The sequence below is a fragment of the Rhincodon typus genome, chromosome 21 (assembly GCF_021869965.1).
Source record: "Rhincodon typus isolate 14 chromosome 21, sRhiTyp1.1, whole genome shotgun sequence".
Classification (NCBI taxonomy): Eukaryota; Metazoa; Chordata; class Chondrichthyes; order Orectolobiformes; family Rhincodontidae; genus Rhincodon; species Rhincodon typus.
In genome coordinates this window covers 8,737,771-8,750,535 of record NC_063352.1, presented here as the reverse complement: position 1 = coordinate 8,750,535, position 12,765 = coordinate 8,737,771, and the positions used below count along the sequence as shown (strand labels likewise).

The 12,765-nt window shown below is 38.7% G+C and overlaps 1 protein-coding gene across 8 annotated transcripts in view; it reads right to left on the bottom strand.

Moving 5' to 3' along the window:
- The window catches only part of LOC109921770 (Golgi apparatus membrane protein TVP23 homolog A), a 64,564-nt gene that overhangs the window by 30,491 nt on the left and 21,308 nt on the right, over window positions 1-12,765 (bottom strand). For 5 of the 8 annotated variants that reach the window (XM_048609311.1, XM_048609307.1, XM_048609312.1 and 2 more), the window contains exons 5-6: window positions 12,419-12,550; window positions 6,478-6,606 (exon numbers count right to left, since the gene is read on the bottom strand). In XM_048609311.1, the coding sequence (XP_048465268.1) occupies window positions 6,478-6,606; window positions 12,419-12,550 (261 nt within the window). Of the gene's footprint in view, window positions 1-1,671; window positions 1,706-6,477; window positions 6,607-12,418; window positions 12,551-12,765 lie in introns of all 8 variants that reach the window. The other 3 variants (XM_048609310.1, XM_020521818.2, XM_048609309.1) reach the window with 1 other exon arrangement.

Genomic DNA, 12,765 nt, shown 5'->3' with positions numbered 1-12,765 from the left:
CTACCCCTCGCAGCTACTACACGGTCTCAGATTTGTCTGACCTCGAGATCTATAACAGGGAAACAGACCATTTGCTCAACTCGTCTGTGCCAGTGATTGTATTTCTATTTAGAATTCTAATATCTTCCATTAAATACTGGGAAGACTCAAGCCATTGTCTTCAGCCCTCCACTACTCTGTGATCTGGCCACTATCTCAGGTTGAACTAGACTGTTTTCAGACTCAACATATTTAATTGAATCCAATATCCTCATCACCAGGAGGTGATCCTTCTGAGCAATGGTCACTTAACCTGAAATATTAACTCTGATTCCTCTCCACAGATACTGTGGGCCTTTCCAGAAAATTCTGTTTTTGTTCCTCATCACTATTTCCATATTACTTCTGCCTAACACATCTGCTACTGAAAGCCTTGTCCTTGCCCAGCTATCTCAATACTGCCCTGATCAGTATTACATCTTCCATCCTCTATAAATTGGAACTAATCCAAAACTCTTCAGCCAATAGCATTATTCTCACCGAGGCTGCTCATTCACTACACCTGGACATGCTGATCTAAAGCCACTGATGGCACTGTTCAAAGTTCTCACTCCTCCATGGCCAAAGCCGTATCCAAATTAGTACCTTGTCCAACTCTGCATTAACATTGATCTGTTTTTTCCACCTATGCTTCGACCATGTACTCATAATCCAGGTAAAAGCTCTGAAATTCCCTCCCCTATACAATCCTGCTTCACTACGCTTCTTTTGGATGCTCTTTAGACCTGCAATATCTCTTTCTTTGGTTTGTTGTAAGTTGTTATCTAATTATTCTCCTATGAAGCACCTTTGGATAATCTACCAAGAAAATGCAAGTTGTTGTTGCACTGTGGCTAGAACTCCTATCTTCGAGTTCTTTATGGTTTCTCGCTTTCCTGGTGAGTCTCTGCAGCTCCCTTTCTCTTCTGATAAGTTTTTGAGTTCCCTTGTTTTTCTAATTTCCATTCATTTGTTGCTCCCATAACTCAATAGTCTTTTTAGTGCTTTTCATATCACTAAGGAAGGATCTCAAAAGTAAAGTGTTAGCAACAGCAAGCTCTCCTCTTCCTTTTGTTAATGCATTAATTTCATTTACTGTGAAATCTTTTGGACGTAACCTTTGTTGGTTATAAATTACAATTGGAAAAAAATAGCTCTGACTTAAGGTGGTGAGAAAGTGATATCAATTAAGAATCTTATTCAGGAAATAACAGCCACTCTGTTTTCTCTAATCGTTCTCCGTACAAAAGGATATGGAAGCAAGGAACGTTAAAGCAGAGAACAACACAGAAAGATGGAGTATAAATTAATGCAAAATTTAAATTTCACTCCTTCAAACTATCATAAACATTGGAAAATATAGTAAGCTCTCCTGAAAAGTAGGTCTTTCATTTGTTCAATATAATTGATTTCACTGAAGCAATATTGTGTAAACCTACATTAATTAAAATGATCCTCACTGCTTAATACAAGATACACGTTTGAGTTCTGGACAGTTCTACCCTACTCACCAAAAGTTAACTAGTCACTTGACTAAATCATGCCAAGTTAATTGAATTTAAATCAGTTAAACGAGATTGTTATTTTAAAAATAATTGCTTCTTTGCTTCACCTTAAAGGAAAGTGAAATGTCAACACTAACTGTTGCATTACCTGTAGTTTACAGCTCTCCAAATATGATGTCCGACTGAAAAAAATGATCAGAATTAGTGACACTGGCTGTTCTGATACAAAAATTGAGTTAACACTCTTGTGGAAATTTCCCTTTGTCGTAGGTTTATATATTATGAAACCTTTTCAGAATACAATGTAGGCATCAATAAGAAGCTGACAGAGACATAAATCACTCTCCTCCATGGAAACTTATTCTACAAATTTACCCCTTTAGTGACAACCCTTAATGATCCCTTTAATGGCCACCATTGTGTCTGGTCTTTCTCAGCACAACGAGACAGGTGCTAGCTTTCTTAAGGGTAGCACAATTTTTCACTTGCAATAGCCCTGTTGCCCATTTCAAGTTCTTGTGTGCCATCTTTTGAAGGTAAGTTGAAAGCAACTTTGTTCAAAGTCTGTAAAGAAGAAAGGACTGAACAAGGAGGAACGAGGTCAGATCAAGGGAGGTCATATGTGCGCATCTGACACACGGGCTCTCACTTGAACATCTCTACTGTATATTGACCGAATGTTACAAATAAATAACATCCCCATAAATAAAGCAACCTCTGCGGGATGCATAAGCACAATCATAGTGTGATTTCCAAATACTGAAAACAGGTAGGCAGAGTGTTAGAAATCCTGAGGTGCGGTTGCTAAAATCACATTCAGGCGTGGTAGATGACCAAATAATTGAATTGAAACAATCTTTAAACTCACTATGGGTATGAACACTCAGGCATTTGTCAAGAAGACCAAGTACAAAGTCTTTCCCAAATGTCCCTGGATCATTTGACACTTGCACTAACAAACATGTATTATAACATTACAGCACTCTGAGTAAGTGAGTTGTTGAAACTGGAACATGATCAGTCAATTACGTGCAGTTTTAGAAGTACAGCATTCCATTTTAAATGCTTTTGTTATAAATTGAATATAACTTGATCACAAATGACTTCTAATCACATTAGAAAATACAAAAACATGAACTAGGTGCAGGAGTGGGACAAATCAGCCCCTTGATCACAGCTGGTCTGACTGTAATCCACATTCCAGCCTACCCATGATAACTTTCTAACTCCTTGCTTAACAGGAGCCTACTCCCCTCTGCCTTAAAAATATTTCAAGGGCTACGCTTCCTTTTCAGGAAAGAGGTTCCAAAGCCTTTCAATCCTCCAAGAGAAAAAATTTTTGCTGCATTTCTGCATTAAATGAACAACCCCTAATTTTTAAACAGTAATCCCTTGTTCTAGATTCTCCCACAACAGTAAACATCCTCTCCACATTTACCCTGTCAAGACCCCTCAATCAGATCACCTTAATCTTCTAAAGTACAGCAGATACTAGCCTAGCCTGTCCAAAATTTCCACATGAAATAGCCTCCTCATTCCAAGTATTACTCTAGTACATCTTCTCTGAACTACCTGTAACATATTTACATGTTTCTTCAAATTAGATGACCAAAATAATGCACAGTATTCCAGATACAGTCTCACCAGTGCCCTGTATAAATGAAGGATAACATCCCTACTTTTGTATTCAATTCCCCTTGCAATAAATGGCAGCATCTATTAGCTTTCCAAATTACTTGCTGTGCTTGCATTCTAACACTTTATGATTGGACAACTATACCTGCTGTCCCTTCATCTAAATTTTCTTTTATTTAACCTATTCTTCTAAGCAACTTGTTCTGAGACGTTAGTACACATTTCTGGAGCAGGTGGGACTTGAATCTAGACCTCCTGGTCCAGGAGTAAAGCCACTACCACTGTGCCACAAGAAGGCCCATCCCTTCATCTAAATCATTGTAAATTGTAATCCGGTACAGTCCCAGCACAGATCCCTGTGGCACTTCACTCATTTCATCTTACCAACCTGATAGAGACTCACTGATGCCTATTCTCTGCTTCCTACTAGCTAGGAATTATATTTCTATCTAACTTTCTCTTGAATACTCATTTATCCCCCATTATTAATTTTTTGGTCATTCTTTTCTGTATTTATATTCTGTCCTGTCTTCTGACCTGCCACCTGTTTTCACATAATTTAGACTTTTTCTTTTAGTTAGATACTACTTTTAACATTCCTGGTTAGCCATTGATAAGGAGTCTGGCCCTTGGGATTTTTCTTACTCGTTGGAATATGTCTATTCCGTGCATACTGAAATATCCCCTTAAAGGTCTGCTACTGCAGATTGAAATACCTATTCTTTAACTTAATTTGCTAATTCACTTTAGCCAGGTCTGCTTTCAGGCCTTCACAATTCCCCTTATTTCAATTTTTTTTAAAAGTAGACTCAGACCCATTTCTCTCTCTCTCAAACAGAATGTAAAATTCTATCAAATTAGGGTCGCAACTGCCATGGGTGCTTTCACCATGGGATAATTAATTAGTTCTGTCTCATTATACAGGTCTAGAGTAGTCTGTTCTCTGGTTGGTTTCAGAATATGCTGTTCTAAGAAATTATCCAGAAAAATCCTATGAACTCTTCATCTAAGCTACCTTTGCCTAACTTTTATAGTTTAGGCAAAGTAAAATCTCCCATGATTTTCGTGTGCCTTTCTGGCAAGCTTTCGTTATTTCTTTCTTTATGATTACTGTAACGAGGCCTGTACACCTCTCTTACAAGTGACTCTTGTTCTTAACATTTCACATTTCTAACCAAACTGTTCCCACATTTTGGTTTCCTGAACTAAGTCATTTCTCTCTATATTAATAGAGAGAACCACTGGCAGAACCACTTTTTCCTCGTTTCCTGTCGTTCCTAAATGTCCTACACCCTTCAAGATTCAGGTCCTAAACCACATCATCCTGCAGCCATGTCTCTGTAATGGCTACCAGATCGTACTTATTCATTTCTATTTGTACACCTTGTTCATCTGTTTTGTTTTGAAATGCCACGTGAGTACAGATACGGAGCCCTTAGATTTTCCTCTTGCTCTCTTTGTTAATTCTTATCTGATGGTTGCCTCTTTGATTCATATTTTCTGTCATGGTCTGTACGGATCGCACACTTCCCAGTACTGGTGAGAGTGCCCAATGAATCAGAAACCACTTCTTCCACACCAATCTTTGAGTCGTGCATACATGTCTCTAATCTCATTTGCCCTATGCCAATTTATAAGTGTCTTGGGTATTAACACAAAGATTATGCCTTTAAGATTATGCTGCTTAATTTAATACCTAGCTCCCCATCTGGACTATGCAGAACTTCTTTTGTTGGTACCTATATGGACCACAATGGCAGGATCCTACCCCTCCTACTGCAAGTTCCTGTCCACACTTAAGAATATGTCCTGAACCCTGGCACTAGACTCCATTCTAAAGAAGGGTCACTGAACCCGAAATGTTAACTCTGATTTCTCTCCACAGATGCTGCCAGACCTGCTGAGTTTTTCCAGCAAATTGTTTTTGATTTTGTTTCCGATTTCCAGCATCCACAGTTCTTTCGGTTTTTCATCTCGACTCACGTTCCTTACTGCAAGAACAATGTCAATACCCCTCACAATACTGTCCCCTACTGTCACTACGTTCCTTCTTACTCCCTCCTCGAGAGGTTCACTGTACCACAGTCCCATGGATAGTTAGCTCATCCCCTTTGCAGTCCCCACTGTCATTCAGACAAGCTGAAAGAACATCAAACCTGTGGGACAATTTGAAAGACTGAGGCTCCTGTCCTCTGCATTCCTTTAATTGCCTCACACCCTCCTGTCCCAAATCAGAGGATCCATTCCCTAATTGTGTGACTGCCAACGCTTCAAGAATACAGGTAACTCCTCCCCCTCCCTGAAGTGTCATAGTGTCTGTAGTTCAGCCTTGAGCTCACAAGATGTGAGCTGAATCTGTTCAACCTTTAATCACTTGCTGCAGATTTGCTTGCTCGTCGATTTGATTTATTTATTGTCACATGTATTTTATTACAAAATACACTGAAAAGTGTTGTATACTCTACTCTACTCTGGACCAAACTGGAACTCCAACATGCTGTAATTAAGACACAACTCGTGCTAACCTTAATGTGTTTTAATATTTGATTATTTTATATTTGATATTTAGCTATGTTTTTAAGATTTTATTAACCTAACCACCAGTTATTATACAAATGTTGAAACTTAAAACATTGCATCGAGTCATAGTTATACAACATAGAAACAGACCCTTCGATCCAACTGGTCTGCACCAACTGGATATCCTAAAACGATCTAGTCCCAACTGCCATAGCTTTTCTAAGGCTGGAATACTAAACTCTGTATTTGGCAAGTACTTATTTCATTGGAAGGAACATAGCTAAACATCAAATATAAAATAATCAAATATTAAAACACATTAAGGTTGGCACGTGTTGTGTCTTAATTACAGCATGTGAGTTCCAGTTTGGTTCAGAGTAGAGTATACAACACTTGATCCATGCATGTCTCAATACCCAGTGTTAGCATTATTCATATCACAGACGACTGGAGAAATACTTCAACACAGAAAAAGATTTGACTTTTTGTTTTCAAAGAATCACTTTAACTCAAATAAAGTTACTGTGTGAAAACAAACAACTTATATAGTGCCCTTGACATAATAAAATACCCAAATGATGGAGTCATTTGAAGTTGGAGCTTAAGATTACGTTCACCAGTTTAAGATAGCCTCTACTTCTCAACTTACTTGCTTCAAAGATTTTGTTTTTCAATATGAAACATTTTATAAGTAAAGTTTTTAAATCTTTATAATTTAATAGGCACTTTCACTGAAAGCACAAAAAACTTTTAAAAACATCCGTCAATGGTAATTTAAATTAGTCTTTTTCAGCCTTACCCTTTGGAAGAGTTGTTGGCCTAGATACGTTGAAGCTGCTTTTGTGACGTTCTTGTTGCCCCCAAGCTTGCAGCGGATATATCCATATAGATTAGCAGCTTGTAAGGAAAGTCCTGCTATCACCAAGGCCTTCAAGGTAGAAGCACATTAATTAATGGAAGATACAGAAGTCAAATGAAATAGCAACATATTAAATGTTAAATAAGATTAAATGGACACAATAGCTCATTCTCTTTTCATTAATTAAAGTCAATGTAATTTCTTCCTCTGAATATGTGAAGATCATATGCAACCACACAGTTAAGCAGAGTCTCTGCTAAGCGAATGTATTTGAGTGGCTTAGAGATCAGTCAAGTACTCATAAAGAGGCTTCCTGGAAGCTGTTTCAATAAAAATAAATGGCCAGACATCTGAGTTGTCCTGTGCTCATTTTGAAAGTTGCTCAATATTTTTAGCTTTCTAAAATCCATGAATGCCAGTGCAAAATGTTTGGCATAAATACACTTTTCTGAATGAGATAATTACTTTGAGGCCCAGGAGGATATGCCTCAAGTATAGCCTGAATGATGATTACAAGGAGATAGAAGGTCAGACTAATGTGATGAACAGTAAATGATGCAAATAAAGCTTAAAAGATGAACACAACAATTTCACAATTTTGCACCAGCTGTGGTCATTTTTTTTTGTAGAAAAATGGATAGACTAGTGCCAAGGGATTCCGTAATTTCTGGAATCTGTACAATTTTTTTATTCATTGATGGTATATGGGCATTGCTCAGAAGACTAGTATTTACTGTCAATTCCTAATTGCCCAAGTGGCCTGCTCGGCTACTTCACGAAGGAGTTAAGAATCAACCATATTGCTGGAGTCATATGTAGGCCATAGGAACAAGAACATAGGCCATTCAATTCATTGAGCCTGCTCCACCTCTAATACAAACATGGCTGAACCAATATCTTTTATCCACATTATCCCAATAATCTTTTATACCATTGATAGATTTTTCATTGCCAATCTCTACCTTAAACATATTCAAAGGCTTAGCTTCCATGGCCCTCTATGGTAGAGAATTCCAAAGATTCACGACCCTCTGAGTTAAAAAATTTCTCGTCTTATTCATAAGTGTCATCTGCTCCTTATTTTTAAACTGTGCCCCCCGTTCAAAAACTCCCAAACCAGGGAAACATTTTTACTTTCTCTATTTATCCCTTTAAGTATTCTGGGGTTTCAATAAAATCACCTTTCATTCTTCAAAACTCTAGAGAATTCAGGCCCAGTCAACCCAATCTCTCTTCAAAGGACAATCCAGCCATCCCAGGAACAAGTCTTGTGAAGACTCATTGCATTCTCTCTCAGGTAATAATATCTTTCCTGAGATAAGGAGGGCAAAATTGCACACAATACTCCAGGTATAACTACGTCTATACAATTGAAGTAAGTCTTCATAACTTCTGTACTCAAATCCTCTTGCAATAAAGGCTCTCATTCCATTAGCCTTCCTAATAGCTTGCTGCACCTACGTGTTAGTCTTCAGTGAATTACTAACAAGGGCTGCTAGATCTTTTGTATATCTACACGTTCCCAGGTCTTGCTATTTAAGAAACACCCTACACATCTTTTCCTCCTACTGAAGTGAATAGCCTCATGTTTCTCCAAAACTACTTCGCATCTTCCATTTTCTTGCCCACTCACTAAGACTGTCCAAATCCTCCTGAGACCACTTAACATTCTCCTCACAGCACACATGCCCACTTAGTTTAGCATCATCCACAAATTCAGAAATATTAGATTTGGTCCCCACATGTAAACTAGTATGCTATATTGTGAACATTTGGGGCCTAACTACCGATTCTTGCAGTACCTCACTAGTTGTAGCCTGCTAACATGAGCATGACTTGTTTTCAGCCTATTAGCCAATCCTTAATCCATGCCAGTACATTACCACCCATCTCATTTTGTTAACCAAACTACTGTAAGGGACTTTATCAAAAGCCTTCTGAAAATCCAGTATACAAGTCAACAACTCCTCTTTATCAATTTTGTCAGTAACATCCTCAAAAACGCCAACGTTTGTCAAACACAATTTCCCATTTGCAAATCCATGCTTACTACACTCAAACAGATCATTATTATCTAAGTGACCATTTATCACATCCTTATAACAAACTGTATCATTTTCCCTTCTCCTGACATAAGGCTAACAGGTCTACAGTTCCTCACGTTCTCTCTCTCTCTTAAATACTGGGGTGACATTTTTCAGCTTCCAATCTGGAGGAATCATTCCAGAATCTGTAGAATTTTGAAAGATCAACACCAAGCTATCAATAAACAGCTATGTCCTTCAATATTCTGGGATGTAGACCATCAGATCCCAGGGTTTTATCAACTTTAAACCCATTATGTACAACTTCTTGCAAGTGTTAATTTTCTTCAACTTCTCACTCTCCATTGTCACTTGCATAGCTAATTCTGGGAGATTTCGCATTATCCTCATCAGTGAAAACAAACACAAATTAATCAATTTGCTTCTCTGCCATTTCTCTAATCCCTACTATAAAATCTTGTTACTCCATCTGTAGTGGACCCGTAATCATCTTAGCCAAACATTTCTTTTTTATATCCCCGTAGAAGCTTCTACAGTCTGCTTTTATGCTTTTTGCCAAACTGCATTCATAATCAATTTTCCTTTTCCTTATCAATTTTTAACCTATTGTATAAAGCTCCTAATCCTTAGATTTACTACTATTTCTGGCAACTCCATACGTCAGTTTTACTTATACAATCCTTAACTTCCTTTGTCAGCCATGGTTGTCTTACCCAGTGAGTTTTTGCACTTTGAAAGAGACCATTGTTACTGTAAGTCATGTAATAAATCTTTAAAGAACTACCTATGTACTGTCATGCCTTTTAAAGTATTTTCCCAATTCATCTCAGGCAGATTGTCCCTCATTCCTTCATATTTTTCCTCATTCAAAAGTTAACATTCTTGTTTCAGAATGAACTACCTCACTTTCAAAATGAATGTAAAATTCTATCATATCATGGCCATTCATTCTGAAAAATGCTTTTCCAACCAGATTGTTAATTGGTATTTTTTCATTATATAATATCAGATCCCAAATAGCTGTCCTCTGGTCAATTCCTCAACAGCCTGCTCGAGAAAACCATCCCTAACACAGTCCAGAAACTTGTCCTCCACAGTTTTATTGCTCGTTTGGTCTATTTGCAGATTGAAGTCACCCATGACTACTATGTTCCCAATGCCACATACTTCTCTCTTCTCCTGATTAATACCATCCCCCACAATTCCACTACTATTTACTGGCCTACAATTAACTCCAAGCAGTATCTGCTTGCACCTTGCTGTTTCTTATTTCTACCCAAACAGGATTGCTTCATAAATATTAAATTCCTTTGAATATTCAGTTCCTAGACCTGGACACCATGCAGCCATGTTTCTATAATAGCAATTAGATCACATCCATTTACCCCTATTTGAGCCTCTAGACCTTGTTACAAATGTTGTGTGCATTCATACAAAACGCCCTTAACTTTGTCTTTTTGATTTCATTCCACTTTCGAAGCATACTTGCTGCTTGGTTTTGTTTCTCCCATCTTCTCTCGCAAGCAGCTTTTATACTTCGTGTTACCAACTTTATTTCCTCCGAGTTATCCCTCAGGCTCCCATCCCTCTGACAAGCTAGTTTAAACCCATCCCAACAGCATGAGCAAATTTCCTTGCAAGGATATCTGTCCCAGTCCTGTTACAATGTACAAGCCCCACTTGTCACAAAACCAGTCCCAATACCACAGAAATCTGATGCCCTCCCTCTCCAGCAGGTCTCCAGCCATGTGTTCAAGCAACCAAGCCTCCTGCTCTTATGCAAATTAGCATGTGGCACTGCAAGAAATCCTGAGATAACTGCTCTTCAGGTCCTGCTTTTAAAATTTTCTTCCTAAATCCCTGAAATCTGCCTTCAGGATCTCATCCCTCTTTCTCCCTATGACATGGTCACAACCTCTGGCTGATTTCCCCTTAGAAGGATATCCCATAGATGCTCCATGACATCTTTGACCCTGGCATCAGGGAAGGCAACACACTATCCTGGAGCTATGTGCCACATAAAACACTTGTATGAGTCCCTGATTATGGAATCCCTTAACACTACAGTCTACTCATTCTTCTTCATGCATCCCTCCCCCAACCTCCCCATATAGTTGAGACATCCATTTCCCTCAGCAGTCCCTAAACTGGAATAACCAATTAGCAAGCAGTACAGATTCAGGAGACATCTGCACTACCTGCCTGTTTCTCTTAGACTGCCTGGCAGTCACCCATTCCATCTGTACATCCACACTTCTGAGCTGCAGTGCGACCACCTCTCTATACCCGAGTGCCATATAGTCCTCTGACTTATGGATGTACAACAGAGATTCTAGCCACTGCTCAAGTTTCAAAACCTGAAGTACAAGCTTGTGCAGCCAGTGACATTTCATGCAGATGTATTTGTCTAGGACACAGGGTATGTTCACACATATCTCATATGTACACTCCGCTTGGCCCAGCTGACCTGCCATCCCATAACTCTAAAAACTATTGGCTACTCTTAGTTTAAGTACAAAAAATACTTCACTTACGTCTGCTCTATTTTCATTCAGTCTACTTTATTATTTTGTTTTGACATGATTTAACTTTGGCTCCCCTTCAGTATTGCTCTTTGCTGAAATCCCAAGTAGCTACTTCTTCTTTATAAATTATACATCCTTCTAGCTTTAAGCTATGTAAACTCAATCCCCAACAGCCGTTCTCACCAATTGATACACCTACATTTTTCCTATGATGTCACTCTTGGATTTTAGTTCACAATCAGTCCGGCTGCCGAGTTGCCCCCAAGTAGAGGAGACCCCACAGATCCAGCTGTCTCCACTCCAGGAATGTGAACAACTAAATCTGAAAAACAGATTTCCTTCCCTAAAGAATATCAATGAACTTGGTGTCTTTTTTAAGACTACCCAGTATTTTCATTGTCACCATTATTAGATAATTATATTTGAAATTCTAATTAAATTTAAATCTGATAATATGCCGCATAAAAGATCTTGCATTCGGCAAGAGCCCATAGTTTTCGGATGATATATTAGCAGATGGAGTGTAATGTGGGAAAATGTAATGATTTTCTCTTCGACAGCAAGAATTAAAAAAAAGATTATTTATATGGAGAGAGTCCTCATAGTGCTGCAGTACAAAGGGATCTACGTGTCCTGAATCACAAAAGGTCAGCATAGATAACCAGTAATAAGCAAATAACATGTAATGAGGAATACGGATGGAATTGAGATAACACAGTGTGGAGTTGGAGGAACACAGCAGGCCAGGCAGCATCAGAGGAACAGGAAAGTTGACGTTTCGGGTCAGGATCCTTCTTGAAGAAGGGTCCCGACCCGAAACGTCAACTTTCCTACTCCTCTGAAGCTGCCTGGCCCGCTGCGTTCCTCCAGCTCCACACTGTGTTATCTCTGACTCCAGCATCAGCAGTTCTTGCTATCTCAGAGATGGAATTGAGGCCATTTATTGCAATAAGGAAGTCTTACTTCAAGAATAGACAGCTTTTGGGGAGACTACACCTAAAGTAATATTATGCATTTGGTGTCCTTAATTAAGGAGGGCAATACTTGCTTTTCAATGCAGGGAAGGTTCACCAGGCTGGTTCCTGGGTTAAAGAGGTTATTTTATGAGGAAAGGTTGAGAAGATTGGGCATGTACTCTTTGGAGTTTAGAAAAATGAGAGGTTATCTTATTTATTTGTCTGCCAGATCAAACTAGTAGGTAGGGTCTGTCCAGTAGAGGTCAGAGAAAGTAATTGCGTTCCTAAAAGAATAAGTAAAAGAAACAAATAATTTGGTTCATCTTCCTACAACATTTCTTTTAGAATGTCTTACCAGCCACTTCAGCTTCAAGGAGAACAAAGTACTGAAAAGAAATACGGTCCATATTAGAGGACAGACAATCAGTCCAAGCCAGAAGATCTGAGCTTCTGCTTCAGTCGATGAAGCTCTATTCTTAGGAGTAGTCTGTGAAGAAACAGAAAAGCATAAGTACACTGACCACAGTTTCTCATTCCAAATTTGAAAATGACAGAATGAGTACCTGAGTGAGGGAGAAACAGAGAGAGGGTGGTGGGGGGAAGAGACAGACAGAGAGAGAGAGAGAGAACACATAGGAAAATGGAAAAGAAGAAAGGAGAGCTGAGGAGAGGGAAGAAGAGAAGAGATGGAGAGCGTGGGTT